Source organism: Stegostoma tigrinum, chromosome 17 (genome assembly GCF_030684315.1).
Source record: "Stegostoma tigrinum isolate sSteTig4 chromosome 17, sSteTig4.hap1, whole genome shotgun sequence".
Lineage (NCBI taxonomy): Eukaryota > Metazoa > Chordata > Chondrichthyes > Orectolobiformes > Stegostomatidae > Stegostoma > Stegostoma tigrinum.
The window spans coordinates 30,715,038-30,742,339 of NC_081370.1; the positions used below are offsets into that span (position 1 = coordinate 30,715,038).

Sequence of the window (27,302 nt, forward strand, 5' to 3'; positions counted from 1 at the left end):
TTGTACAATAGTAGGAACTGCCGACCTAAGGTCTACGGACATACATTCTATTTGAACAGGCATTATATTGTTAAATCAAACTACGCCAGCTGCCGAATTCAGAAGTTCTAGGAATACTGATTCACACAATGCTGATGGGTCTAAATAGCCATGATGTTGTATCTGAGATAATAAGAACTGCAGATGCTGGAGAATCCGAAATAACAAGGTGTAGAGCTGGATGAACACAGCTGACCAAGCAGCTGCTTGGCCTGCTGTGTTCATCCAGCTCTACACCTTGTTATCTAGCCATGCTATTGTACTGCATTATAAATGAGTAAGACATTCTTTAGTAGTTGATTAATGAATAGTCTAGCAATGTCAAATCAGCCAGTTGACACTGCATTGCTATTGTTATGCAAATCCTAAATGGTCTTCACAAATGTGTCGGAATCCTTCAAAATTGTGAGAAAATTACTCAAACTTGAACAATTCCCATTGATCTGCATTTCTTTCTTGACCAATTCAGACAGCAATTAAGGATAAATCACATTGCTGTGGCTCTGGAGTTGCATTTGGACTAGACAGTGAAGGACATCAGCTTTCCCTTGGAGATGAATCATTAAAATGAGTTTTAAAAAAAAAGACAGAGATAGTAGGAACTGCCGATGCTGGAGAATCTGAAATAACACGGTGTGAAGCTGGATGAACACAGCAGGCCACGCAGCATCAGAGGAGCAGGAAAGCTTGACGTTTTGGGTCGGGACCCTTCTTCTACATCTGTGTTATCTTTTTAAAAAAAAAGACACCCTGGTTGTTTCAAAATGATTAATTATTCCACATTCGTTAATTAGATTTAAATTTCCCATGTAGCTATTAAGGAATTTCAATGCATTTCAGATCTTTTTTCTTAATAAACAACAAGCTTCAAAATATTGGTAATACATGAAGGGTTTATTGTTGTTACAGTAAGTTTATTCCAATGAGTAACAAAATCTTAAGAGAAAATAATCAATTGCAATATTTTTAATCTGTGTTTTACTGAAATATAATGTCCTGCTCTGTTGTGCTGCAAATGTAGTTACAAACCACAAAAATGATAAGTCAACAGGTTAGTGCTCCATTGGTTCTTCTGGTTTTTCACACGAAGCTGCATCATCAGCTGGAGGTGCCTGTAAGAAATTTTCATTGTATTCATGAAGTAACAAAAAAATCTACAGTTCAAATTTAATTTACGTCCTGTCAAGGTAGAAAATAAACAAAATTAAAATTGGGATATTAAATATTTTAAAAACTATAGCTGGAAATACAATCCTGATAAGATACATTTGTAATGATCAAATTTACCATTAAATTTCAAAACAAATAGAATCTCTTCATTTTCAAAAAGATTCTAACTTGATGAGTTTCAGAAATTTAAACAGCCCAAGCTTCTATAGAAAACTGGAATAGGATATCTGAAACAGACAGGTTACTCGTAATCAACGGGATATTTGTTTGGTCAAGCACTCTGACTCTACTGGGAGGACAAGAAGTAGGGCATCATACATCATACCTTCTTCAATACAATCCTGTATGTCAATTTCATAGATGACAAAGTGATCCAAGCTGGGTAAGAAACTTGTACGTTTTCTATGCTCGTCAGCGGTGTGATTTTAACCAACTGAAGTCCACAAATACTACATTATGATAATTACATGTGCCCAAAACTCTTGGCTACTTGTGCCTATATTGTCTAGAGCTTAGAAAAGTAGTACAAATATCCCTTCAGAAAAAAAAAACAAACACTCTGTATCAGGTAAAGAGAAACTACAAGCAGACTTACTGAGTAGTTTGATTTAGAATTTGAGACATGCTGGATAACAGGTTTCTGCAAATGTTAAAGAACTGACTGACCACAGCTGACAATATGGAATACAGCAATTTAAAATAGGATAGCAAACAAACTTGAGCATTTTGCATCAAGAATAACATCTTCTACATGTACCTTTCTTTGAGGTCTTTCTTCTAGACCTTCCAAAAATGGTGCAACATCATCGTCATCATAAATGGTGAAATCAATATCTTTACCCACAATTCCAATTGAGACATTCTGCCCGGAAAGGAAAATAATGTATCAAGATTTAGGATAAATTGTAGATTCAACTGTAAAATCAAAACATACAGCAACAGGTCCACAGACTAGAGTCAATACAGGTTACAGAATATTATATGAATACTTAAGTTGGTATGCATAAATATTTTGGTCACTAAACCAGTAGCCCCAAGAATGGAAAACAATAACGAAGGAGCAATGCTCATAGAATCAGAATCTCTATAATACAGAAAGAGGGCATTTGGATCATTGAGTCTACACCAAACTTCTAAACAGCATCCCAACCAAACTCAGTCCCCATCTCCAAAATCCTGTATTTACCACAGCTAAATTCTGCCAGGGCTAATAGCCAGTATATCCATAGATACAATGGGGCACTTTAGTACAGCCAATCCACCTAAGCTGCAAATCTTTGGATGTAGGAGAAAACTATTGCACCTGGCGGAAACTCACGCAGGCGTGAGGAGAATGTGCAGACTCCATGCAGGTGGTCACTCAAGGATAGAATCAAACTTGGGTCCCTGGTGCTATGAGGCAGCAGTGCTAACCACTGAGCCACCATGCCACTCACTGTTACCTCATCCCACATTCACAAACACCTGCTCTGATACTGACACTTTCCTTTTTTAGGAGCTAACTTTGAGGTGGGATTCTGCACTTGGCGAGACATTTGACATCACTGGCCTGCAGCTGGCGTACAGAAAAAGGTGCTAGTTCATTAGAGGATGAGATGACACAAATCTTCTGCCGCATTGGGCTCTAGAGGACCTTGATGGGGTGACCTGCAGCAGAAGGCTGATAATATGCACGTGAAATGTTTGGTGTATTTGCAGGTCTGTCAAAAAGCCTGAAGTCAAAGTCAATGCATTAAAAGAGTCTAGTAACAACATGTCCAAGGGATATTGAGATTCGATCCTTTCAAACATGCAAATAATTTCCAGACAACACTGTTGGTCTAAACATGATGCAGCCTGAGGACCAATATCTCGGCTTCCACAGTAGCACAAACAAAAGCTACCCAACATCTAGATGTTGCAGTGGAAATCATGCAAGCTCGGTATGTTGACATGCAGCTCTCACTACTGCTGTCACAACTGCATGTGTTTAAAGGAATATGCAAGATGTCAGACCGTCCAGCAAACTGTTCTCCAACATATGACTAGGATTATTTAAACAACGTCCTGGCCAAGAAGCAGTGACGCAAAACTGCTGTCCTCATTGAGGATGGCAGTATTTAAGCCTCACCAGTTCCAGTCCACCACTGTGCTTGCTGTTGCCACTCAGGAAGCCAGCTAGCATAGAGAGATGTTACAGTCGAGGGTGGGTGGGGGCAGAGTGTGGGTCTAGAGTCAGAAGGGTAGAAACTATCCTGCAAGGCCGTCTGGGGTCTCCTACACAGACAGGTAACAGTCTTCCACCAATCATACTACATGATTGATGTAGCACTGCACAGGAATAATAGGTCAGGTCACGGGGCACTGAAAACAGGCAAAAAGGAACAGAATAGGTGATTAGTTGACATGTGTATTACATATGGCAGGATTTGACTTACAAACTTGATTTGGAAAATTCATTTTGTGGTCGCTTGTGTCTTCATATTCTGTTGTTTAAACTATGATATCTGATTATAGATGTAAGATATAGGATTGTTGCTGTCTGAGGAAATTTGCATAGTGTTTTCATTTGCTGGCAGTGCTGTTGGAGGTGTTGATCAAAGACAGTCTGGGCACAATGAGCTGTATGTTAGTTGCATCCTCCCTTCTTTAAATTGGTCATTACATAGTCAGGGCAATGCCTGTGCCAGGCAAGTTTGCATAGTAGACCAACATGAGCCACAACATAGTCTAACGAGTCATTCCAGAACAGATGTTGCAATGGAAACAGTTAGATCACTTCAACTGTGGCTATCACACATCAAGACATTTGATATTTACTTCACCACAGTTTTTATGTGGTGTTTTGATTAGTTTTACTTTGGACTGACTGTCATATTGCATCATTCAGCCTTCAGCAGGGCACAAATCAAAATACCGGTATGAAATAGTACATCTCTGAACAACACTTTATTTCAGCATAAGAAAGATTAATACCTTTGTGGTAAGATCCTGTTCAGCAGGAAGTGTTTCCCTCAATGCACGCAGACCATGTTTGACCAATTCATTGAGGTTACCTGGTTAGAAAGACATAGTGGGTTTGGATGATAATGAAAAAGGAGAAAATGAACAAGGAACAGATAGAATAAGGATTAAAAATTTGACACACCTGATAGCCGCAACACAAAATTTGTCACACTTACAATCCTGGAATTCATCCATGTGTCTCTCCAGGTAGGTTCGGGCAGATTGTGAACGCGCACCAATTGACATGGCTTTGCAGTCAAAGTAGTTAGCGGATGGGCAGGTCTGGAAAACGTGCGGGCCGATATCCTGAGGATGAAAAAGGAACACTTGGTTTAATCTAACAGGCTGACACAGAAGAATCATTCTAAGTTGCTGTGGTTGAGGTTTTCCAACTGGCATTACCTCAAGAACTTAAAATAAATAGGTGATCTGTATATCACAGGAATTACTGCAAGCATTAATATATTGGCCCTCTTGCAAGATCAGCCTCACTTTGGACTGGAAGTAATCCAGCTTGAATCAAATAAACCATTTGTCTTCTGAAATTAAGTTAAACAGAGGACTTACATCATAACCAGCAATAAGCAATCCCACACCATATGGCCTCCTTCCATATCGCTGTGTTGGAATTTGAGTTTCTGCATAAGCAGTTAAAGAAATATCATGCTTCTTAAGCAAATATAAAATAAATTAATAGTCAAGTTTGATTTGATGTAAAGACAATGATTTATAGCAAGTCTGAAACAATGTTTTAAAATATTTCACACATGTTGATGTTTAAGGAAATTTAGTATTAGCTATTTACATAAAACAGAGTTCGAACTGGTTTTTTTAGACAGAAATGCTGGATCTTTTCTCTAAAGGATACTACTTCCAATAAGGCTCACGAGACGTGATACTGGCAGTGGCCTGTCAAAAACAAACCTCGAGTCCAAACACTCCTGTCGCATGAAGTTGCTGGCACCGAAGTGGTGGAGAAGACACAAGAAATCATAAGCATGCAGTGTGAATGAAGTAGTAACACTGTACTGATGTTACTAATCAAATATATTTAACGCTTACATAAAAACATGAAGAAGAGGACCACCTCAAGGTCTGACAGCATCTATGAAGACTGAAACAGAGATTATGTTTCAAGGTCAATAACTCACGTCAGGAACTTTGAAAGGGCTCAGAGGATAAGTCATTGAACTCAAAACAAACTGTATTTCTTTCTCCACAGATATTTCCACACCGGAGGAGTTTCTTCATTATTTCATGTTTTTATTTCAGATCTTCAGCATCCAGTGTTTTGCTTTTATTCATATCTAACTACTTGATATACAGAAACGTAATATGACCAGACATCGAACATTATTATCGTTGTCTTGTTTCTCAACTCTCCAAAAATCTTCCAAAATCCCCTTTATTATCAACCACACGACATGAGTCCACTACTTAGATTTCAGCTTCAGGAATCATTTCATTCAGCAAACCCAAACAACTGCAGTGTGTTCTATTTCAGAAGTCAAAGTCTTCTTTCTAGACACATTTGTGATCAACAGTACATCTTTATGGTCGAGTAACTGCAACTAAATAGATAAGTAAATGACTCATCAACTGCACAAATACTCACCATAACAGCCTTGCATCAGCAGTAAGACCAGCAATGGAAATACCAACATGATTGTCAACATGAAGAACCTTTTTTTGGTGAGCAGCTAATTCTGATTGAGCTCTCTACAAAACAAATGGTTCAAAAGATGAATACAATAAGAGATTATGCTAAAATATAACAATTTGAAGGGCTGTAACAGGGATCAAAATGGAAGAAGGAAAGAAAGAATGGATGCATGAAACAAAGTGAGCATAAGTAGAATTGTAGAATTTACAATACAGAAGGAGGCCATTCGATCCAATGTACTTAAACTGGCTCTGTCAACAGCTACCCTGTCTATTCTCCAACCCTATTTCCATAGACCCCTATATCATCCCTTCCAAATATATATCCAGCTCTGTTTGGAAACTTCCTGTGGAATCCAATTCCACCCCTCTCCCAGGCAGCACAATACAAATCCTGACAATCCCGAGCAAAAAGGTTTCTGCTTATTTCACCCCTTGCTCTCTTGCTGACAATCTTGAAATTGCAACCCATAGTTACAGAATCTCCTTCTATACCCTGTCAAAATTGTTCATAATTTTAACACTTCAAAAAAGGTCACCTCTTAATTTTCTCTGCTCCGAAACCAAATTTCTCTAAACTTTCCTTGTATCTGAAAAAAAAATCTAATTCCTGGCATCAAATAAAACACTTGCATTCTCTCCAGGGCTTCAATATCCTCTCTTAAATACGGTACCAAGAACTGAACACAAGACTCCAAATGTGGTCTGGTAAATTATTTGAAGTGAGTAGAGAGAAGGATATGTAGCAAAGGATAAACATATAGTCTCAATCTTACAAATAAAGACGACCATGAAGTTTTGTGATTTGAGGTACGATGGTGAAAAATGAGTTTGAGGCTTTGTAGGGCAAAAGGAGATGTTCCAGAATTCTGAAGGAGAAAAAATTAACTTAGTTTCAGGACAAATGCATTTTCCTCCCTTTCCTGAATATAAACCCTTGCACTGGGATATGGTTACATATATGCAGGCATTCATCATACTTTGAGTATTTGCATGTCAGCAATTTTTTTCCTGAATTTAAGAGTACCACATGTACACCTACACTGTCATTTGATTTGTTTTCAAACCCAATTTCTCACATTAATAGACTGGATGTTGATTTAAGTTAGGAACAGAATATACAATGATCATGTGGCACAGGCATGTCTTAATGTAATATTCTCCTAATGATATATGTATAAGATGGCTTAGGGTACTAATGGGAGGCAAGCAAAGAATAACAGAAAAATAATACTTCTGAACTCAAAGTGAGCTAACTTCCAATAGAATGAGAGAAGATCTCGCCAGGATAAAATGGACCAAATATGACAGGAAAAAATGCGTAGGAGAACGTGATCTTTGTGTTCTGTTTCAGAAATAGGGTAGGTACTGGTTACAAGGGTAAAAGATAAGGGAATACAAGATGACAAGTAAAAAGAGTGTCGTGTTCACGTCAGGTGATTTTTTTTCAAACAAGAACTAGGTTAAATCCAGTAAGTTGACAGGGAAAGTGAACAGTAAGTAAGACTATCAAAGAAAGATTTTGAGAATAGAAATTCAGCAAGCATTTAAGGTAACCTAAAATTCATCTTTCTGGCATCATTCTCGGAGGCACAGTGCAAAGCTAGAATACAAAATGTAGATTGCAGGATAGCACGTCAAGAGCAGTTGCAGATGCATCTAAAAAATTACATGTCATTCTGGTGAAGCTATAAAATGTGAGTACTTCCATGCCAAACATCATGAAAAGCAAGTAACAGACAGGAATAAACAATTCCACAAGCAACATATGGAGTCAAACTTGGAAAGCAGAGGAACAGACTCTTTGGTGCAACTCGTCTGTGCTGACCAGATCTCCTAAATTAATCTAGCTCCCTGTGTCAGCATTTGGCCCATATCCCCCTAAACCCTTATTCATGTATCCGTTCAAATGCCTTTTAAATGGTATAATTGTGCTAGCATTCCACCCCCCCACCAACTTCATCTGGCAGCTCACTCCATCATGCAGCACCCCTTGCATTGAAAAGGTTGCCCCTTGGGCCCCTTTTATATCTTTTCACCTCTCACTTTAAACCTATGCCCTCTAGTTTTGGATTGCCCTACACAGAGACAGAGGCAAAGACCTTGGCTATTCACCCTGTCCATGCCATTCATGATTTTATAAAACACTACATCATTATCCTTCAGCCTCTGACACTCCAGGAAAAATTGCCTCAGCCTATTCAGCCTCTCCTTATCGCTCAAGCCGTCCAATCCCAGCAGCATCCTCATAAATGTTTTCTGAACCCTTTCAAGTTTTACATCATCTTTCCTATAGCAAGGAGACCAGAATTGAATGCAGTATTCCAAAAGTGGCCTAACCAACGTCCTGTACAGCCACAACATGACGTCTCAGCTCTTATACTCAATGTAGATCTAAGCTCTGCGGTTTTGCCAAATTCCATCATTAACACTGGTGGATAACTAAAATACATATTGAAGGAAGAGGTTCGATAATTACCCCATTCTCAATGATGAGGGAATCCAGAACATCAAAGCAAAAAGACAAAGCTGAAGCATTTGCAACAATCTTCAGCTAGAGGTTCCCGCTGGTAGCCTCATCCACAGATCCTAACATCATAAACCAATTCAATTCACTTCATATGATATTAAGCAACAGATGAAGGTACTGAATACTGCAAAGATGATGGGTCCTGACAATATTCCAGCAATAAAATCACACTTCAGAAATGTAGTGCTCCTACCCAAGCTGTTCTCTGACACTGGCATCTATCCACTATACAGAAAATTGCCCAGCTATATTTGTTATTAAAAAGCAGGACAAATCCAACCTGGCCAATTACCATCTTATCGGTCTAAGGCTGATCATCAGTGAAGTGGTGAAAAGTGTCGTTAACAGTGCGATCAAGGAGCACTTGCTTCACAATAACATGCTGACACTCAATTTAGATCCTGTGTAAGTGTAAGTCACTTCCTGGCTCCCCACACCCTGTTTACCATCTACCAAGTACAAATTAGGGGAATGATGAAAAGCACCCACTAACCTGGATGAGAGCAGTTCCAACAACACTCAAACCTGACACCATCCAGACAAATCAGCCTGCGTAACTGGCACCATACCCACAAACATTCACTCACTGACACATAGCAACAACAATTTATATAATCTCAGAGATGCTCTGTGCAAATTCACAAGATATCTTCGTCAGTACCCTAAAACCTACAACCACTACCATCTGGAAGGAAATGGGCAGAAGACAGAAAAGAAACACCACCATCTGCCAGTTTCCCTCATAGCCAATCATCATCCCGACTTGGAAATAAATCACTGTCCTTTCAGCAATGCTGGGTCAAAATCCTGGAACTCCCACCCTCATCTACATCAAACTGACTGTAGGAATTCAAGATATCACAGCACCATCTCCTTGAGGATGACAAAGATACAAGAGTGCCTTTTCAGTATAAGTCAATAATCAGCTGAACAGTACACATTGTTATAGGTATTGAAGGTACAGACCTTCATGCTTGCAGAAAGTACTATTATTTAAAATGATTTTGTAGTCCACAGTTTTACCTTTAAAGCTACCAGTACAGCATGGGTTTTTGACTTGAGCCCCACAGTGGCTGAACCCTGTTTCACTGCCTCCATAGCATATTCAATCTGATGTATTCGCCCCTGTAAGAATGAAATAATTAGTTGCAGTACGAATTTTCAAATTAAGACAAGTGCAATCAGAATTAGGATTTCTATATTCAAAATATAAACTTCCTCCCAACTAAGGAGTATATGAGAACGCAGTCTTGGTCAGGATTGGAAACCCTTTTTCCAAATGAGATCAGACAGAAAAAAAAACTACCCACATACCAACCTGTGAATTTTTGACCAATCTTTTATTGGTTGATCCTGAAAAACTCAGTCAGTGCAAGAAATGTGGGAGATGTCAATGAAAGGATATCACAGAAGTCACACCCTTGTTTTAAGACATGAGCTGCTACATTCTTGTAAGAGTTCATTGATGCACAGAAAGGCTTTAAGACATCTAACAGCTTTCAGTGTGTATATGAATGAATGCCTAAGTTATTATGTAGGCTGGTAAAGGGATATGATTGATGAGTAGTGTATGAAGGCAGAGTGCCAGTTGGGCAAGGTGGTACGTAGGGTCACGACTGGCGAGGATCATGAAGGAGCGTCAAACAGTAACGGGTTAATTGAGTCAATGGAGAAAAAGTGTGACTGATTAGGTAGGACACATGGGTATTAAAAACAATTAAAGTTATAGAGTTATGTAAGGATTAATCAGAGATAGTGGGAAAGAGGAGTGGTAGAAAACACTCAAATGCTATTAACTAAATTAGTGCTTAGCATGGGCAATAAAAATGTATCAACAGTAGTTTAATCACTGGCAAGGCACAAGACAACATCAGATCCAGGTGTGAAAGTACAATATTACAGAAGAAACACAAAAACTATCAATTGAGTAGAATGGCAAAGACCCTTAACCACCCTGCGAGTACTGTTAGAAACCAGGGTAGCACAATACTCAAAGATAGAGGAAAAACTTTTACTGATAAATTTTTAACAAAAGATTCTTGTAATATTGAAAGAATAAGTGAGATGTGAAAGAAATATCCATCTAAGGAAATGAGGCTTTTTTAGGGATAAAAGAATCCGTTATTAAAGATTTAAAATTGGAAGATTAAAAGGGCGCAAAGAAAGGAATAATCAAACAAACAAAATGCACGATTTTTAGTGATAATCTTTTAATGAAGGATTCGTTTAAGATTGAAAAAATAGGGTGAGATGATAGGAGTATAAGAACGACTAGATAGAAGCTCACAACTTTAAATATACAAAAATGTGAAAGATCAAAATGGATACAGGCCCCTTAGAAAATGAAGAATTAAACAGAGAGTTTACATCAGACTTCATACTGGAAGATACTTCAAAATGTTCCATTAATGCTAAAGAAGGCAGGAGTGGAATTAAGTATCATCAGCATCACCAAAGTAGGAGTATTAGACAACCTACTGGGGCTAAAGGCAGATAACAATGGCTCCTGGTCCCACTGGCTTGCATCGCAGGTTCCCAAAAGAGATACTTCGTTCTTTAACATCGCTAGATGATGTTCTAAGATATTTTTGAATAGTTATAAAACACCAAACTGGATTTTATTACAGTTGGTATCATATCTTTTGGACACCTATATACTCAAATTACATAGCTTGTTAATGTCTGTTAATAAAATTGTAAATTCAGTACATGGCCTCACTAAGTTTTTTTCTGTTACGATTAAGCGAGCTAGAGTAGAGAAGTCTATTTTCTGTACATAAAAATCCCGGAGTCATAAATTGTTGGGGTTATTTATAGCAGAGTTAAGGCTTATTGAAATTAAACAGTTTACTTGAAGGATGACAAAATTCTTGGCAGCTTCTTCACATGTGGGATGGTAAATGATGTCATATAAACCTAAAACAGTGTTTGTGGAATTGATACTTTGAACTCAGCGGACATAAGCTATCAGGGAAATGCTCCTGATCTAATTTCACTCATATTTAGAGTTAAAATCCATTAATAACTTGGAGAACATATCAGTACGTGCCTGGGAGTAGGATGGTTGGAGGAAATGGAGGTCAGTTGGGTGTCCACGTTGAAAAGATACACACTATGATTTTTCAGTAATTTCTCACATTTCCTGCCCATACAAATTTTCTTCCTATGCATATAACTAAGAGGCAGTCATCTGATGCCTCACTCCAACTCACAAGTCGAAGATGTTTTAAGAAGGTCCCAGACAGCGGCTGAATTGCTTATCAGAAGTTTAAACATTTTGGGCAATTCCCAAAGAGTCAATGCATTAGGATTCCAGCAAGACTGCCAAGGCAGATCTTGGATTGTATATCCAGTCTTCGATGATCCAGAGACCAGAAATTCTGGGTCATCTTTTGTGCTGTGAATATTTCAAGGTATAATTACCTACAAGAAGTTGTCATTGCACAAATCTGCGTGTTTGTTTCATGCAACTCCATCTTTGTAATATTACAATCAGGTCTATAACGCCACCACAGCATAAAACAACTTCCAGCAAAGTTTAAATTACATGCGGTGTGTACTGTAATTTGGTGCACCATCTTCATCCTAACTCTTGGACAGTCATAGCTTGACACAGTTAGCCCTCAATGCCTCACTAATGTTGAGGTGGCTGGGGACTGCCATCGTGCGGCTCTAGTCACATTCCTGACAACATACCATGGCTTTTCTCCCATTTGCATTAGGATAGGTCCAGCAACGATCTATACTTCAGTTCCTTTTTATTTCATCTTGTTATACTCAAAACTAAAATCATTTAAATACAGGTAGCTAACGCAGGAGACCTAAAACCACCTCACCATCTGTCTCAACCCCTCCACTGTGTTTTGTCAGGCATCCATTCATGACTGCACCATACTTCTCTCAAATAAAACACGAAGAAGATTAAACACAGTAACTCCAGCCCAAACCACAAACTCTGTTTTAATTTTGTGGGCTGAACCAAATCATTCAGCGCATTATCATCCTGTTTGACTTTGAATGGAGATTTTAATCCATTAACAATTTAGATCATGACAAATGCTTCGTTCCATCTCCACAACATCACCCACCTCAGCTTCTGCCTTTGTCCATCTGCTTGTCTCCGTGGTTTTGTTGCCTTTTATTACCACTATTCCAAACTTTTCTTGGCCAGTCTCATATCTTCCACTTTGGATAAATTTGCTGAAGCTCATGCCAAACTTTGTTCTGTGTCTCCCAATCTACACTATTTTCATCTATCAATCATCTGCACTCACTCAATTACATTGGCTCCTGGGCTACCCGTCTTGCAATTCCTGCTCCCATGTTTCAATGTCCTCTCCAACCTCAAATCTAGCCCTGCAACTTCTATTTCTTTGAAATTGTACAGTTACACAGGAAGCCAAAAAGTTTCCAACTTTGGCTATACATCCTGACACCCTGTTTCCTGTAAGGACTTCATTCTATTCTCCCCGTTACTCTGTTCTGACAATATCATCTTCTGCAAGCAGTCCTCAGATATGTCCACCTTTTTTCTCAACCAAGCACTCCCCATTACCATGACTGACAGGCCGTCAGCACCATTTCCTGCACCTTCTGTCCTCATCCCTTCCCTCCGACAATGACAGGTTCCCCATATCCTCACTTGCTACCCCACCAGACGTTGCATCCAAAGAACCACAAGCCACCATTTCCACTACCTCCAGCCAGGTGACACCACGACTGTCTCCTCTCTTGTTGGCATTCTGCAGGGACCATTCCCTTTGGGACACTGTGGTCCACTTTTCTGCCATTCCCAACATCTCCTCATACCTTCATGACATCTTCCCACACAACTGTAGAAAATGCAACTCTTGCCTGTTTACCTTCTCTCTCTTCAATAATCAAGGTCCAGACACATCTTCCAGAAGAAGCAACAATTCACCTGCAGTTCATTAAATCTAGTCTACTGTATTCACTGCTAACAATGTGATCTTCTCCACATTAGGGATATGAAACATAGACGGGGGTGACTGCTTTGAGTAACGCACTCGATCTGTCCATAAAAATGACACCAAGCTTCCCATTGCCTGCCACTTCAACACACCACTAAGTTCTCATACCAACATTTCTGTCTCAGAACTGGTGTACTGCTCCAGTAAAGCTCAACATAAGCTAGAGGAGGAACATCTTATTTTCTGCTTTATTCACCTTTCGGCTCACAGGGCTCAACATTGAGTGTAATAATTTTAGAGCATGAAAACCTTCCTCTACGTTTGTTTTCTGAAGAAGGGTCTAGGCTCAAAACATCAGCTTTCTTGCTTCTCTGATGCTGCTTGACCTGCTGTGTTCATCCAGTTCTACACCTAGTGAGTTCTGAGAAGATTTGTAGCACAGGTTGAGCTTCTGGATGTGAATTTGCTCGCTGAGCTGGAAGGTTCGTTTTCAGACGTTTCATCACCATTCTAGGTAATATCATCAGTGAGCCTCCGGTGAAGCGCTGGCGTTATGTCCCGCTTTCTATTTATCTGTTTAGGTTTCCTTGGGTTGGTGATGTCATTTCCTGTTCTTTTTCTCAGGGGATGGTAGATTGAATTGGAGCCTATGTGTTTGTTGATGGAGTTCCGGTTGGAATGCCATGCTTCTCGAAATTCTCGTGTGTCTCTCTCCTAGGATAAACCAAACAGACATGCACGAGAATTCCTAGAGTCATGGCATTCCAACTGGAACTCCATCAACAAACACATAGAGGATGGTAGATTGATTTGGAGCCTATGTGTTTGTTGATGGAGTTCCAGTTGGAATGCCATGACTCTAGGAATTCTCGTGCATGTCTGTTTGGTTTATCCTAGGAGAGAGACACACGAGAATTCCAAGAAGCATGGCATTCCAACCGGAACTCCATCAACAAACACATAGGCTCCAATTCAATCTACCATCCCCTGAGAAAAAGAACAGGAAATGGCATCACCAGCCCAAGGAAACCTAAACAGATAAATAGAAAGTGGGACATAACGCCAGCGCTTCGTCGGAGGCTCACTGATGATGTTACCTAGAATGGTGACGAAACGTCTGAAAACGAACCTTCCAGCTTAGCGAGCAAACTCACATCCAGAGCTCTACACCTTGTTACCTCCACGTTTGTTACCCACTTTCACACCCCATGACCTGTTTTGTACGGCCAGGATGAGGGAGGTTTGGATGTGGAATGAGGTTGGGGGTGGGGAGATTTTAAAACTGATGAATTCTATGTTCAGACCATCGGGCTGTAGGCTCCCAAGGCAGAACATGAGGTGTTGCTCCCACAGTTTGCGTATGGTCAATGTGGCACCAGACGAATCTCAGGATGGACATGTCATCAAGGGAGGTGGGGTGGGTTTAAAACAGCTGGCAACTGGAAGTTGTCCATTACCATATACAGATGCACCATGAAATGGCCCCCGGGTCTGCGCTTAGTCTCACCAAGTTAGAGGAGGCTACGTCAGGAGCAACAGATACAGATATGAAGAAGGGTCCTGATCTGAAACGTCAACTTTCCTCCTCCTCTGATGCTGCCTGACCTGCGGTGTTCCTCCAGCTCCACACTGTTATCTTTGTTCTGTGTGAACTGTTCCACCACAGCGAATCCATTTTCATACATTCACATTCCTGTTGGCACCTTTTTAGCATTTTTCTCTCTCCTGGCTTATCATCGGCAATTCCTGTGTTTGCTTGTCTTTTAGTTCTCCTCTCCCTGTCTTTCTGAGCATCATCTTCACCTATTCAACACACTCCTTTCTATCCTCCAACGCCTGTCATCTGCATAAATGTCATTATTTCCTAGCTGCTTTGTTCTGAAGCAGCGTTACTGGACTTGAAACGTTAACTCTGTTTTCTCTCCTCAGTTAGTGCCAGACCTGCTGACTCCCTTGAGCACTGTGTTTCTGTTTGAAAAAAATTCCCAAGCAGACTATGCAAAAAGAAAAATTAAAAAGGAGCTACACATTTGAAAATATTTGAATGCACTCAAAGCAGTTACATGGTACGTGGCTGAAATTCTCTCTGGACTTATTTTTCTGATGCTCGCCTTTCTGACTTCCCATTCTCTTTGATCCACTAGTGGTGGATATCACTTTAACAATCCAAGCACTAAACTCAAATTCACACTTGTATCTCCTTCTCCTTCTCAAAATCTCTTCAAACAAACTCTGAGACACCCATCCAAATCAGCTCAGTGTCAAGTTTTCTTTTCTGTTATGCTTCTGTGAAATAGTCTGGAACATCTACCTAAAGCAAGGTTTCCCAGTTTTCGTTCATGACCCTGAATGAGGTTGCAAACTCAGAGGAAGACATGGTAGCTATGAAGTTTAGTGTGATTTCTCACAGCTGTAGGGCGGCTTGAAATCCTTGGTGAAATTGTCGTGTTTTGGTGAGTATGGCCTAATTGATACAATTGAGACTAAATTTTGGCAAAAGGAAATGTTTCTTACCTGTGGGCTCCAAACCGTGACATCGTTGTCATATTGATTACGGAACTATATGAAGAAGCAAACAGAAAACATGCATATAGATAATTAATACAAATAGAGATTTTCAACTGAACACAGCTCGAATTATAACTGAATGCATTGACGTATCATTTTGCACATGTAAGATGCTGAAATGGATTCGGACATTTCACAATGATCAAATAACAATCCCAGTGCAAACTGACCATTCAGGAACAGAATACCTAGTCTAGTTTGGGCCTATATTTTCTGCAATTTACAAGAATAATAGGTCATTTTCTTGATGTTTACAGGATTCAGAAGGAGCTTGATAGGGTACACACTGAAGTAGCTTACCAGCTTTGAAATCTAGAACATCAGGCTCAGGGTAAGGCAGGTGAAATTTGTTCACTCAGTAATAATGAATATCTCGAATTGTTCACAACAGGGGGCATGCATATACAAGGCAAATATCAATCCATTTTAATCACTCAGTGAATCAAGAGACATGGGGAGCAAGGAAAGTGGAAGTGAGGTAAAAGATAAACCATGGTACTTAATGGAGAAGACTGAAGAGGCCAAACAGCCTCATTCCACTTGTATTGTACATTTCATCATGAATTCCCTTCAGCCCAGTACCGTAACCAATAGCACATCTTGAGACAGGGCAAGAAATAACTTCTGAAACCCCTCTTTCCTTCCCTACTGTCTCTAATTAGTATATTTTTGAAAAAGATGTGACAGTACGAGCAACTTGAATAACTAGCCAGTAAGAGGATTCTTAGAGTTTTCATCAAAAACAGGATTATTTATTCACAGGCTTATCCTGAAAACATAGCACACTGACACTCACCCATTGCACACAAATACACGTTTAAGGAAAAAGTGTAGTTCACTGTTGCATGTTACAGGCAAAAGAAATACCTATTTTAGTCTGGAAATGTCTTTTGAGTCATCTCAGGAGATGGTTAGTGAAATTGCTTGGTCTGGAAAATACCCTTTTCCAAGGTAGTGTGACAGTTTTGAATCCACAGAGCAACCTTACTTTGGTTGTGGGTAAAGTGTTGGAAAGGATTATAAGAGACAGGATTTATAATCATCTAGAAAGGAATAATTTGATTAGGGATAGTCAACACGGTTTTGTGAACGGTAGGACATGCCTCACAAACCTTATTGAGTTCTTTGGGAAGGTGACCAAACAGGTGGATGAGGGTAAAGTGGTTGATGTGGTGTATATGGATTTCAGTAAAGCGTTTGATAAGGATCCCAACAGTGGGTTATTGCAGAAAATACGGAGGCATGGGATTGAGGGTGGTTTACACCAGAAATTGGCTAGCTGTAAGAAGACAGACGGTGGTGGTTGATGGGAAACGTTCATCCTGGAGTTCAGTTACGAGTGGTGTACCGCAAGGATCTGTTTTGGGGCAGGTGCTGTTTGTCATTTTTACAAATGATCTGGATGAGGGCGTAGAAGGATGGGCTAGTAAATTTGCAGATGACACTAAAGTCGGTGGAGTTCTGGATAGTGTGCAAGGATGTTGCAGGTTACAGAGGGAGAGAGATAAGCTGCAGAGCTGGACTGAGAGGTGGCAAATGGAGGTTAATGCGGAAAAGTGTGACGTGATTCCCTTTGGATGGAGTAACAGGAATACAGAGTACTGGGCTAATGAAAAGATTCTTGGTAGTGCGGATGAGCAGAGAGACCTCGGTGTCCATGTGCAGAGATCCCTGAAAGTTGCCACCCAGGTTGATAGGGTTGTTAAGAAAGCATACGGTGTGTTAGGTTTTATTGGGAGAGGGACTGAATTCGGAACCAGGAGGTCATGTTGCAGCTGTACAAAACTCTGGTGTGGCCACACTTGGAGTATTGCATACAGTTCTGGTTGCCGCATTATAGAAATGAAGTGGAAGCATTGGAAAGGGTGCAATGGAGATTTGCCAGGATGTTGCCTGGTATGGAGGGAAGGTCTTATGAGGGAAGGCTGAGGGACTTGATGCTGTTTAAGTTAGAGAGAAGAAGGTTAAGAGGCGACTTAATAGAGACATGCAAGATGGTCAGAGAATTAGATAGGGTGGAGTGTGAGACCCGTTTTCCTCGGATGGTGATGGCTAGCACAAGGGGACATAGCTTTAAATTGAGGGGTGATAGATACAGGACAGATGTCAGAGGTAGTTTCTTTACTCAGAGACAGTAGTAAGGGCGTGGAATGCCCTGCCTGCAACAGCAGCACACTCGCCAACTTTAAAGGGTATTTAAATGGTCATTGGATAAATATATTGATGATATAGGAATAGTATAGGTTAGATGGACTTCAGATTGGTTTCACAGGTCAGCGCGACGTTGAGGGCCGAAGGTCCTATAATGTGCTGTAATGTTCTATGTTCATTTCAGCTAAACTTCAGCAGCCATCATTTGAAACACATTAGTTTCTACTTTTAAAATATGTTAGTTCCAGTATATTCCACACAGTAGTGTTCATATTTTAGAAGTTGTAAAGATGTGCCTTTACTGTGCATGGCAATATGAATGTACATAGTTTCCAAGAGTAACCATGTAATCCAAACACTAAAGTTCTGAAAGAGAATGGCTTGTCTTATAGAATCCGAAACAATCTAGATAAAGACTGGATTAACACAAAGCAAAAGTGCTTTATTTTGGCTGGAATATAACGTAAAATCGCTGCAATCAAAGATATATTTCCTTCCTGACTCCTATCTGCCTTTTGTTGGGACTGCTCTCTCCACAACTCCCTTGTCTGCTGCACACTACCAGTAGCCCCACCAACCCCAGCACCTTTCTTTGCAAGCACAGGAAGTGCAACACCTGCCCCTGCATCTCCCCAACCACCACCTCACCTCCATTCGAGGCACCAAACAAACTTTCCACATTCGACAGGGATTCATACGCACATCCATTAGCGCGGTCTACCATATCCACTGCTCCTGATGTGGCCTCCTCTACATCGATGAGACCAAGGGGAGGCTCGGACACCATTTTGTACAGCACTTCCACTCTGTTCGCGACAAATGACAACACCTTCTGGTCGCAAACCATTTCAACTCCCTTTCCCACACCTTGGGTGACAAGTCCATCCTGGACCTCCTCCAGTGTCACAATGATGCAATGCGCAAACTGGAGGAGCAGTACCTCATATTCTGCCTCGGGAGCCTACAGGCCAAGGGTCTAAATGTGGATTTTACCAGTTTCAAAATCTCCCCACTTTCCTGCCTCATACCATGGCCAACCCTCTCTCTCATAACTGCCTCTTTGGCCTGACATAACCTGTCCATCTTCTCTCCCACTTATCCACTCCTCCCACTTCAGTGACCAATCCCCACCACTTCCTACCTGCACTCACTTGTCACCATCCCACCTTCCTTCCCCAATCCCACCCCTCCCTTCTATTTATGTGAGCTCTGTTTCCCCTACCCTACTTCTGAAAAAGGGTTCCAACCTGAAATGTCAACTTTCCTGCTCCTCTGATGCTGCCTGGCTTGCTGTGTTCCTCTAGCTCCACACTGTGTTATCCCCAATCTGCTGTGTTATCTCAGATTCTCCAGCATTGGCAGTTCCTACTATCTCCGTATCAAAATAAGACTGCTGTTTTGCCTGCCACCTGTAAGGCCTTTTGATACATTTATTTCAATTTTGGGGCTCTCTGTACAGTTCTTTGCAAACTTCCAAATGTAGACAAAGCACAATCTCATAAAGGAATCACACACTTTCTTTCAATTCACAAGTTCATACCATAAGGACGTAACTAATTCAGACCTTCAATAGAATACTAGCAACTTCATTAGCTTGGTAAAACAGTGAATCTGATTTTACATGCATTGCAATAGTAAAGTAGTTAATTTCTGGATAATCACAGGTGTGGTTAAACAGAGAATTTTGGAAGTTGCTATCCTATTTGCCTGTTCCTCCTCAACCTGATACCTCACCAAAAGACTTTGTGACGAATTTCACATGAGAGCTATGAGGCCATTGCATATCCGCAGATGCATAACCACTAGGTGCTCATTAAATGCACCATAAAATTATGGAGCCAGTGGATTCGGGTGAAAGGTAAATTTTAATAATGTGGCAAATCTTAATTATTTAAAAATGTCCTCTCGAGCACTGAAACTGCAATTTTACAATGGAGAAGTCTCATTTTTTCACATGTCAATTATTGGGGATTTAAGCGATCTTTCTTGGTATTGTATTTGTTTCCTCTCTTTCACTTTCTGTTAATGGCTTTACAATGAATTAATGTTCGAATTTTTTTACTTCCTCATTTAGAATGTATATCTCAGTGAGGATCCTTTTGTACAATTGATTAAAGGGAGCCTGCTGTTGCTTGCCCAGTTCACGTCCATCACAGATGCCCTCAAGAGAATGCTGAGCTGGAAATTCTCTTAAGGAAGCGGAAATTGTTAATCAAAAATCTATAAAAGGAGCTCTGCAATAAAAGGAAACCCCATTTTTGTCTCCAATGGCCACAATATCTGGGTCATTTCGTCATAAGAATTCACTCAGAGTAGGGAGAATAAAAGGCCAGGGAACTATTCATATAAGTATTAGCACATTATGTAAACTAAAAACTGTACAAGTCAATGTTTATGTGCATACTTCTGAATGTATTGGATAAGATGTTTTCAACGAAACTATAAACTTTAGTTTGAAGAGTCACCTCTGGCAAACATTTACTGGTAGATAGACAGTCATCTCAATTGATCGTGTTGATTATGGTGCCAGTTTCCTATGCAGAAGTTTATTTCCACAAAAAAAACTTGAATTACATATGGTGTGAGGGGATGGCCATGATCTGGAAGGAGAAGTCAGATTACAGTCTGTTAGGCTGTACTTAAGTCTCACTTTTAAAACACATTTAAATCAAAACTACAACTAGATGACCTTGCATAAACTGGATTCTTGCAGGCAAAAGTCTCAACAGCTTCAAAATTTAAAAAGGTGGCCTTTTTCTCAGGTTATCTGGGTCCTGTTTGGGCAGGGCCTTAAGTGGATTACTGCACACAGTGCTGGTCATCTTATTTAGGAAGGATGTAACTTCGTTCGATGCAGTTCGGAGACAGTTTACTAAATTGATCGCTCAAACGAATGCCTTCTGATGAAAGATTGACCAGGCTAGTCTTGTATCTATTGGAGTTTAGGAAAGTAAGAGGTGACTGATTACAACATTGATGATCGTGAAGGGTCTCGACAGAGTTGATATGAAGCAGATCCATAGAATCCCTACAGTGAGGAAAGAGGCCATTCGACCCAACAAGTCCACACTGACTCTCCAAACAGCATACCATCCAGACATATCTGCCTAAACTATCCCTGTAACCCTGCATTATCACAGCCAATCCACCTAACCTAAACATCCCCGGACACTATGGGCAATTTAGCATGGCCAATTTACCGAGTGCACATGTTTGGACTGAGGGAGGAAACCCAAACAGACACAGGGAGAAGGTGCAAACTCTGTGCAGTCATCCAAGGCTGAAATTGAACCCAGGTTACTGGTGCTGTGAAGTGGCAGTGCTAACCACTGAGCCACTGTGCTTCCTTAAATATAATCGATGAACACTTGAAATGCATACAAGGCTAGGGGCCAAATGCTGGAAGATGCGATTGGAACAGATAAATGTTTGGTGACCAGCATGGACACTATGGCTGAAGAGCCCATGTCCTATTTGTAGAAAACCCTGGCTCCATAATCTAACTCCAGGTATACTGGGACTCCTCAAAGTGTCATGAATAATAATGGAGGAAAGTGCTCAATTTGGCAATTTTAAGTGTCTAATTTGAACTATTACAAACCTTTACAAATTTTATTAACGAAATATCATTTTCTGCCATCACAAATGCTACCTGGCCTGATTGCTTCCAGAATTTTCTGTTTTTATTTCAGATTTCCAGCAGTTGTAATGTTTTACATTCCCATTCATTGCACTGTGGGACATACGGCAAAAATAACTGCCGTGCGGTTACAAAACAATCTCTGCACTCCAAAAATAAACAGTTTAGGGTTAAGTATCGAAGGTTTGACAAAGAACTATGTAATTGCAACTTCTACGATTTGTTCTATCAAAAGAATCAAATATGCTAAACAAAAACAGAACAAGGACTCTCGATGGGAAAATGAACAATGCCTCAACCATAGCTCAACGGAGTCTTTCAAGTATCAATAATCGACCGAACCACCCCCATCAAAAAAAATTACGTCCACTTCCTTGACACAGCTTATATCAAATCAGATTTTTTTTTCGCACACGCACAAAACCATATAAAAAATGTATCGAAATCGGACCATCTCTGGTAAAATTATAAACGAAACAAAACATCTACGGGATTATCCATCCCCCGGGCCCTGTGTCAACCAACTCCTACAGACCAGGCCGAATCCAATCTAGCACTTTCTTAACACCTCGTGCTCGTCATCAAAGTCAAGGCGCCCTTTTCTGCCATCCCTGTCCCCGGTGTGTAGTGAAGCGGCTATTCATCCTCAGTCACGGGAAAGCAGCAACGCGGAAGGGACCGAGCCGGGGCCTGCGGTACGGCCTAAAATCCACTTCCAACAACATGACTCGGCACTAAACCTGTCCCCTCCCGAGGAGGAACAAGCACAAAACAAAAGCCGCAGCCCACCGGCCGATTTGCACAGAGGGTTACGAACAACGCCATGAACTAGCCACATTGTTCTTCGAATAGGTACACCGGCGATTTCCCTGCATCACCTACCATTTTGCTGCGACCGCGCCGTTTCCTTCCAACAGTGATCGATAGTGCCTCAGTTTGACGAATCGCCCCTGGATGCTTTCCAGGCATGAAAACAAACTATCGAATCATCGAGCGCAGCAGATTTAACCATTTCTGAACTAAGACTATGGCTACGACAATATTTCTGCTCCGGGTGTCTTCCTGTCAGAGAGACAAGGGGGATTTCGGCGCAACGGAAAAGAAGTTAATAAGCATTTTAAACGAAAGGGCAAGAGACAATCAGTAAATGTAAGAATAAAAAGAACGGAATGATTAATTAGTTTTAATGGGATTAAAATCAAACTATGTTGGTGACACCAGCATTCAAGGGATAAGAAATGCATTTAATATGGAGTTTTTTTTAACTTACACGTAAATAATTGATAACAGAATCCAGATACTGAACATTTAATTAAAATTATAGGGTAGTTGAGTTACACGCCCCCCCGCCATTGCCTCAAACTGCTGTGTTGTGTAGGAACTTCATGTATCCACGCTAAGTATCCTTGCAGGCAGCGTCTTAGTGCTGTAACATTAAATGCAGAGCTTCTGAGTTTTTTGAGTGCAAGACATGGTGTTTGGCTACCACCCTGGAAGAATTCAGAAAGATCGCAAGGGATGGCAATCGTATAGGGAAGAAAGCCGCGGGTCATGTGAGAGCCCTCTGAGGATTTGATAAACCTGAGGACTCAGAGTCGGGCGGCCAAAAGCACAACCACGGCAAATGACTGCACGGGAACATAGCTAATTGCCAAAATACAGTGCCCACAAAGGATTTAATACTCAGTAGGATTGACGGGTATTTCTTCAACTGCAGAAGTGAATCCCACGTTGTGTGTTGTTTCGCTGGTTCCAGACGAAAGGGCATCATCGAGAGGGTGCAGCAAGGACACAGATGAGGTACATCAGTTTTGGAAGGGAGGATGAGAGAGAGGGAACTACAGCGTGCCTGATGGCCAAGCAGAGTATTTGGATGGTTTACGGTTTAGTGTCAAGAAAGTAGGAAGTGGATCTTATTCACAAGATGTTCATAGATCATGACAGGATGTTGGGGAGAAACTAGTGAAAAAGGAGTTTCGGGCTACGGCAATGGGAAATTTTGACGAAAGTTTGGCTTGGTGGGTCGGGGGAAAAAGAAGAATGGCAAGCATAAACAGAGGAGGAGCTAAGGATCGGATTGTGGATTGCTTACTGATGTTAAAATTAGCCTGCTGATTTAGCTTTAAATACACGATATATTTGTGATTGTTTGCAACCTGCTTTCCATAATTGCAAACTTACCAAAAGTTCTGAGGTCTCAGGAGGATTCTAGGCAGTTAACCGTGAGGGGAGCGAAATTGTGGGTGTTCCACAAAAAAAAACCGTCGCGGTGCTAGTTCATTACCAATGTCCCCCATAATAATGCACATTCTCCGTATCTTAACATCCCGTAACAGCGCCGACGTACCCAGTCTAATGTTGAGGCCACTCATCGTTTTTAGTGCAGGATTTATAAAAATTATTGGCGAAATCAGGAGTGTTTAAGCAATAACAACAGAAAATACTGGAAATGCTCATCAGATCAGGCAGCATTTAATGTTTCGGGTCAGTGACCTTTCCTCAGAACTCAGAAAGGTCGCGGAAACGTTGAACAACGCGGTATCAGCAAATAATGGCAGTGGCCTCGACAATTCGGTACAAGCCTTCTGAGGTTATTAGCGGAAACTTTTAAAGATGAAACTCAATCGAAGTCTTGGGTAAAAATGGGCCAAAAATACGCAGAGATCGACACGGCAGTTCATCGCTCTGGTCTTCAAAGTCAACAAATAACAGCGGATACTTTCACTTAATTTTTTCGCATTGTCTTGTAATTTTGGTAATAAGGAGAAACATCACAGGAATCCATTTGTAAATTATCAATCAACCCCGGAACATATAAATGGAATCCTTCTCTGGTCAAAATGTTCAGAGCAAGACATTGGGTACGTGGAAAAATACAAATAAATAGTAACACCCTAGTACCTCGGATTGGCAATTCTTAAAATACATTATTAGCCTAAGTAAAGCGAGATCGGGCCGTATAGGAAGTAAAACTAGCAGAAAAATATACGGACCCATTAAACCTGGAGCGAAAATCTTCATAAGGTAAATATAGTGCAATGAAATCTGCTGGTCAAAATACTTTAAGAAGAGTAGCTGTAGGTTTCGTTTTGAAAATCGGTTTCTCAAAGCGCACTTGATAGCTCTCATGGTGGCGCCAAATTGTCCCATAAACTGGTGCTATGTATATATTGCAAAGTATTTTACTGCGTGTTCTTCAATATGGTAACGTTTGATTACAGAACTTCCTGCCCTCTATCACCACCAATTTTATATAAAAATATGTTTCTATTTCAATTTATCAATGAATTTATTTCAATTTATTACAGAAAGTCTCGTCTAAGTTTCAAGTTCATATTTCTGAAGATGTTACTTTCGTTTTCGGCAATGACATCCACTCAGTTTTTTAGCGTAAATATTAAAATGTTACATTGAAGATGGAGATTCGCCTATCATCTGACTGGAGTAAGATTTTCTCTCGTGATTATCATTCTTTACTGTGTACGTTGTATTCTACCGAAGCTCATGACATTTTTTTGCCATTGATAACATTTGGTGACTCACATTGATAGCTCGAGGAACCTAGAGATGCGCAGCGTTTCCTCCTACCATACGATCTGAACAATCAAGTGGAATTTGCAACTAACAATCGAATAATCTCTTGGCAGCTTTTTGCAAGAACTGTTAATTTAGGCCGTCCCTCAGCCTTCCTCCCATGATTATGAACGGTGTTTTCTGGTTTGGGGCGATTTGTTTGCTAAAGAAAAAGTCAACCATATCCCTGGAGTACAATGTACACCTATTACCTTGAATTCCGTCAGTTGATTGGCTTTGGTGGGATTGGAGAACTAACTGTTAGTTTCATGGTATTATCGCTGGACGACTAATCCAGGAGACGAAAATAATATTCTGGGAACCTAGGTTCAAACTCCACCCCGGCAAATGTTAAATTCAATATTTTTTTTAAAATCTGAAATGTCTAAAGATAATCTCGAAGCTACACCTGGGCAAAAATCCATCCGGTTCACAAAGGAAGAAACCTGCTCTCCTTATCCTGGAGTGCCTACTTGTGACTCCAGACCCAGACTCTTTATTCTCTATCTGTAATCTAAAATTGACCGAGATTAGAAAAGATTGTTATATTTGTAAAATTAACATATATGTTACGTAGGAAACAATAATATTAGTGTCTGCTACTGTGGGATTTTCTTGGACAGATTTACTAAATTTTATAAGACAACAATTTGATTGCGGATACCTAATAAATATATTATTCGACACATGAAACGTTTAACGGTGGCTTGACAATAATTTTGGGCTAACAGTTACAACACTGCAACATTTCTCTGAATCAGAGGGCCTTAACGATGAAATAGTCTATGGAAATGATTAGTACCTTCTTGACAACATAATACTTTCAACCTGTAATGTTAAAGAACAAAATATTCCTCAGAATTTTTTAAAAAAAATGTTTTTTTCCATTGCTTTCCTATTGCACTACTTGTATGTTATCAGCAATAAATGTGCAGGATTTAACTAAAAACGTTTTACAGAAATTGAGGTACCAATTCAAAATTATGATTAATGAAATAACATCTGATATATTTGAAATATATGTCTAAATTTCTCATGACGTAATTTACTTCAGTCTCAACAGCAACGTTTGCAGTGAGTACTTTCTACAAAACCACAGTGCACGTTTTCGCCACAGTATTGTGCGTGTCATTGAAAATTAGTTTCCTTTTGCAACTTTTTGATTGCAAATAAGATATTTAAAACAATGTGGTTGTGCACCTTTACTTCTGCACAATCTTGGTAAGTTGTCATGACGTTTGTGTGCAGAGCTGGGGCAGCTCAGCGTTTTCTGATCTGTTGTTTCAGGAATAAGATGTGACTGGAAGTTCGCCTGCTCTAAAAGCTGTACCTATATAAAATATATTTTTAAACAAACTGCTTAGACATGCTAGTGCCGTATACATTTCGGGGGGAGATGGGACTTGAATCGAGGCCTCGTCGTAATAGTGCGGGCCTGCTCCATATGGTGGCTAATGCGGTCAATTCGTATACCTAGATTGCAGTTTGCGAGACTTCGCTGAAGGAAAATTGATTGCTATCCAGTGGTTATTTTTTATACATATTCCATGCACTGTTATGATATGACGGGTTGAAGGGGGCTATATAGATGGAAGTCAGTCAGTTGTTTCCTGCTCTTAAAAGTCGAGCGGTTTTGTTTGAAAGTGACGTCCAGTTTCTGACAAACAGTAATTTATCATGGAATCATTCCATCTCGAACTTCCCAACTGGAGTTCGGTCGGAGGTTACCATCCTGAAATATCAAGACAAAGATGAGGCTCAGGATGAAAATACCGGATGTCAACACGCAACAGGCGAAGCACGGCTGCAATTTTAACGGAGCTGGGAAGCATGCCATAGGGCGGGGGAGTGAAACAAACACACGCTCAACTCACATTTCAAAAGAGAAAATCAAATCAATACAATCAGCAGGAAGCCCGTCGTCTCTTTGGCTCCTACAGACCGAGGGAAGACAACTGGCACTGCCGAGGCACGAGCACGCGGGTCGGGGTTACGCGCACAGCTTTCCCCCTTCCACAAACAGTTGAGCGCGAGACGATTTGAAGCAGGAAGG

General features: G+C 40.4%; 1 protein-coding gene across 2 annotated transcripts; it reads right to left on the reverse strand.

Moving 5' to 3' along the window:
* Positions 1-914: 914 nt before the first annotated feature.
* On the reverse strand, positions 915-27,253 carry psma1 (proteasome 20S subunit alpha 1). Of its 2 annotated transcripts, XM_048545842.2 has the most exons (11): positions 27,124-27,253; positions 22,559-22,738; positions 15,832-15,876; positions 9,410-9,511; positions 5,810-5,913; positions 5,063-5,151; positions 4,762-4,832; positions 4,371-4,500; positions 4,165-4,244; positions 1,967-2,071; positions 915-1,151 (listed from the first exon to the last, which is right to left on the reverse strand). In XM_048545842.2, exons 2-11 carry the CDS (start codon positions 22,643-22,645, stop codon positions 1,092-1,094), a joined length of 873 nt encoding a protein of 290 aa, XP_048401799.1. In that variant the 5' UTR covers positions 22,646-22,738; positions 27,124-27,253; the 3' UTR covers positions 915-1,091. The 2 variants fall into 2 exon arrangements, with proteins under 2 accessions (XP_048401799.1, XP_059508033.1); XM_059652050.1 differs by lacking the exon at positions 22,559-22,738 and having other exon boundaries at positions 27,124-27,249.
* Positions 27,254-27,302: the final 49 nt, after the last annotated feature.

What these genes read in the sequence shown, in the direction of transcription:
- psma1 (XM_048545842.2), bottom strand. Translation starts at nt 22,645, where the DNA reads ATGCCTGGAAAGCATCCAGGGGCGATTCGTCAAACTGAGGCACTATCG. An exon ending in GCTGATGCAAGGCTGTTATG is followed by an intron (nt 5,152 to 5,809) that starts GTGAGTATTTGT and finishes CTTCGGTGCCAG; the next exon opens with CAACTTCATGCGACAGGAGT. An exon ending in CGTGAGCCTTATTGGAAGTA is followed by an intron (nt 4,833 to 5,062) that starts GTATCCTTTAGA and finishes CTGCTTATGCAG; the next exon opens with AAACTCAAATTCCAACACAG.